This window comes from Arachis duranensis, chromosome 10 (assembly GCF_000817695.3).
Source record: "Arachis duranensis cultivar V14167 chromosome 10, aradu.V14167.gnm2.J7QH, whole genome shotgun sequence".
NCBI lineage: Eukaryota > Viridiplantae > Streptophyta > Magnoliopsida > Fabales > Fabaceae > Arachis > Arachis duranensis.
The window spans coordinates 81,370,618-81,374,240 of NC_029781.3; the positions used below are offsets into that span (position 1 = coordinate 81,370,618).

At 31.4% G+C, this 3,623-nt stretch overlaps 1 protein-coding gene across 1 annotated transcript; it reads right to left on the minus strand.

The window, feature by feature from the left end:
• Positions 1-573: 573 nt before the first annotated feature.
• LOC107470457 (uncharacterized) lies at positions 574-2,996 on the minus strand. The gene is made up of 5 exons (XM_016089852.3): positions 2,784-2,996; positions 2,270-2,380; positions 1,210-1,442; positions 942-1,035; positions 574-777 (listed from the first exon to the last, which is right to left on the minus strand). The coding sequence occupies exons 1-5, from the start codon at positions 2,994-2,996 to the stop codon at positions 574-576; spliced, it is 855 nt and encodes a 284-aa protein (XP_015945338.2).
• Between the last annotated feature and the right edge of the window lie 627 nt (positions 2,997-3,623).

Genomic DNA, 3,623 nt, shown 5'->3' on the forward strand with positions numbered 1-3,623 from the left:
AATTATTTACCGACAGATTTTTTCCGTCGGTAATTTACCGACAGATTTTTACCAGTTACCGACAGATTTTTCCTCCATTTCTCTGAAACGTCAAATTTTCGACAGATTTTTCATCGGTAATTAGAGACAAATTTTCCAACGGATTTTCCGTCGGTAATTTTTGACAAATTTTTCGTCAGTAATTGGTAACAGATTTTCCATATGTAATTAGAACCTTGGAAAACCATCCCAAACTCTGAATACAAATAGAAAATTCGTTTGTAAATCCGTCAGTAAAGTAAAAAATAATTTTTTTTAGATTTTTCCATTACAAAATAAACTTGATTTCATACAAAATAAATATAAATTTAATACAAATTTTTATCTAATTTGTATTCAAATATTTATAATATTTCAAAAAATAAACAAATTCATCGTATTATCAAACTAAAAGAAAAGTAATATAAACAAGCAAGTCAATATAATTTAAAACACAAACAAAGTATATTAATCATCAACTATAATTCTCAACATATTGTTCAACCATACTAAAACTATCAACTATAGTCTTCAGTGTCATCTTCATCCTCATCATCATCCTAGTCCTTTAGTGCATTCCTGATGTGTCGTGCCAGTGCTAGCATTATCTCCCGTGTAGCCAGTATCTCCTTCCCCTGACCAACTGATGGGTAAGGAGCTCCCAAGTGCAGTCTTTACAAATTTTGCTTCATTGATAATTTCATTGAGAACTTCGGAGATACTAGAAACTACATCTTCACAGGTAACAGATTTCTTGGTCTAGTAGCCATATCAAGCAAGCAACCCACATTAATATGTTTCAGATGTTGAGTTTCAAAAACAAACATGACGAAATTGATACATCAAAAAGGGAAACCTCCCTTTTATGCTTTTATTCTTTCAAATAAAAGTTTTGGCACTTACGGAACAAAATATTTTTGTACCTTGAAAAGAGAGAGACGAAGCCTATGAATTGATGAAGTTAAACACTCCAAGCTTTCCATGCTTTCCTTAAGCGTTGAAATTTCAATCTTCATTCTGATGGACAAGACACGTTACACATAAATAGACAAAAGTATGAAAACAATCACTATTGGTCGTAGTGGTAGCTTCATACAAGTCAAATACATTAGAGATATGCTTAAATTACCCTCCAAAATCATCTATCAATGCAATAAATTCAGATTAACTGACTACCAATAAAACACTTACCTTGCAAAATCCATACAAGAGGTTCTCTTATTAAGGAATTTTCCTTCATTATTTGGATTACTGTCAACTTCATTGCCGCTCTTATAAAGTGGGCCAATCCATCGACTTAGATATGTTTTCTTCAGTAAGTTTTTTAAACTTTCATCTCTTTTATGAGTAATAAGCTTTCTTTCTCCAATGCTAACTATGGCTTTTTCGTATTTAGTCTCCTGATCAAGTTTCCTAGACAAGAACTACAGCATATTTTGATAATCATGCAATATTTAAGGAAGAGAAACATCTCTTATTTCATAAAATAAAGAGGTTTAGACTTAGTTTTCTCATGGTACATGTTCGCATTACTTTGTCACCAGAAAACTAGCAAACTATTTTCCAGAATGTTTTTCAATTTCACATGTTATTCAGTTATGGCAATCAAATCAAAACCTAGAAAATATAATTGTTCAGAAAACAATTGAAAACAACATTGTAAAACAGCTTAATGCAAGTTTATCCTTCAAAATGGCACAACACTATTATAAAGATACCACTGTTTTCAATGAATGTTTTTCAGTTGATTAATAAAGACAAAGATGCTTCCAGAAAAAAAATTTCAGTACAGAATAACAAAAATAAATAGCAGCCACTAATAATATAAAAATAAAAAAATGATCCCGTAACCATCATATGAAAGTAATCATACTCTATCAGTAACTGATGCTCCTACTTTAGTTGTGCAAATTTCACAAGAGCTTTCACCTTTTCATTGGTAACCTGAATTTGAAAAAAAATCACCCTACAGATTAAAAATCATATCTAGAAATAATAGATAGAAGAAAATATCCCTGCACATGTAGCTCTTCAAATTATGAATCATTAATTCACAATTTGGAGGCACATGCATTATTGATGGAAAAAAAGTTACAACATAATAATAGATGGAAAAAAAAGAAAATAAGGTATTAAACAAATATTGAGCTGTTTCAAAACCTTAAGTCCTTTTTTAAACTCTGCTAGCAACAAAATCTACTAGCACCTAAATGTTCCAAGTGTCCGAAGCAGAGAGGTGACTTATAATAACCTGCATCAAATTTCTCTGAAGTTCTTCAATCTTCTGTTGAAGGGCTGCATTCATATTTCTATCCAATAAATGTCTTTTCTTCTGTTGTGATAAGAGCAATAATGCAGCAACCTGAATATAGCATAGTGAATATTAGAATGCTAAATTACTATATATCAAAAGCATATATACTTTTGTCAGCACAAAAGCTATTAAAAACTAAATAAATTATTATTTTGTGAATACTCTTAAACAGCTAATACAGTTGTGGGAGAGAAAAACTATGATAGAGACTCTCAAGTAGCTTAATTTTTTAAGAGAGTATGTCCTTGTAATTTGAATACTATTAAATCAATCATATTTTTTGCCAGCACTATGCACTCTTAATTTTAGCCCGCTGACCCCAATTGATATCAGGGTAAGTTTGATATCGGCAAAAATGATAAGTCCCTTTGAGAAAGGAATACAATAGTATCAACATTGCAGATTCAAACCTTGGATGATGATACTAGTTTAGTTTGAGGGATATATGCACATCTCGACATTCATGATCTTCTAACTGTCCATCTCTTTGGGGGATCAAATATGGTACAGTACTCTGGTCAAAATTCCTGACTCTTTCATCAATCACATTGATTATGGATTTAATACTTGATTTCCCATCATTCAATAAATTCATAATATGCTCCTTATACTGAGAGTGATGATGCTTTAGGTTTGCTATGCCATTATAACCCACTTTGTCCATCGAATTCTGCAAATTACTTGTCGGAATGGCAAATAACCAAACAGGTAAGGAAGGAAAAAAAAGAAGCCAAAATAGAATAGATTAAACGATTAATTCCCTTTGAATTTTAAAAGTACTCACTTGTTTCTTTTCCAGTATAGTTACTCTCTTCTTCAAATGATTTTTAATTTCCAAGCCCTAAAGCATCAAAAACAGAAAAAGAATAACTATCTATTGAAAAATAGGGTTAACATAGCAAACATGACAAAAGTAAACTAGATCATACCACCCTTAGTTTATGAAGGTTGTAGAAGGTTTAGAGAAGAGGAGTTGAATCTATGACCTTCTTTTACATTAATGATATAAGTCTTTATTTAAGCTTTTATTTAGATTCTGTTTGAATTGTGCAGCAGAAATTTTATGAGACAATTTTGTTGTCTCATAAATGTCAGAAAACAGAACATAAAGAAAGAGAAGAAGAATGACACCAGCATGTATCCTGGTTCAATTGCCTTGTGCAATGTAACCTACATCCAGTCTCCACCACAACAGTGAAAGTATTATATACACCAATTTCACAGGATTGACACAATCCTTTCCTTCTCAAGTTCTAGCCTAACTTGACTTGGTTATGCTAATATCTAACTC

What these genes read in the sequence shown, in the direction of transcription:
- LOC107470457 (XM_016089852.3), bottom strand. Translation starts at nt 2,996, where the DNA reads ATGGACAAAGTGGGTTATAATGGCATAGCAAACCTAAAGCATCATCAC. An exon ending in TTCAGAGAAATTTGATGCAG is followed by an intron (nt 1,443 to 2,269) that starts GTTATTATAAGT and finishes AATATGCTGTAG; the next exon opens with TTCTTGTCTAGGAAACTTGA. An exon ending in TCTTGTATGGATTTTGCAAG is followed by an intron (nt 1,036 to 1,209) that starts GTAAGTGTTTTA and finishes CTTGTCCATCAG; the next exon opens with AATGAAGATTGAAATTTCAA.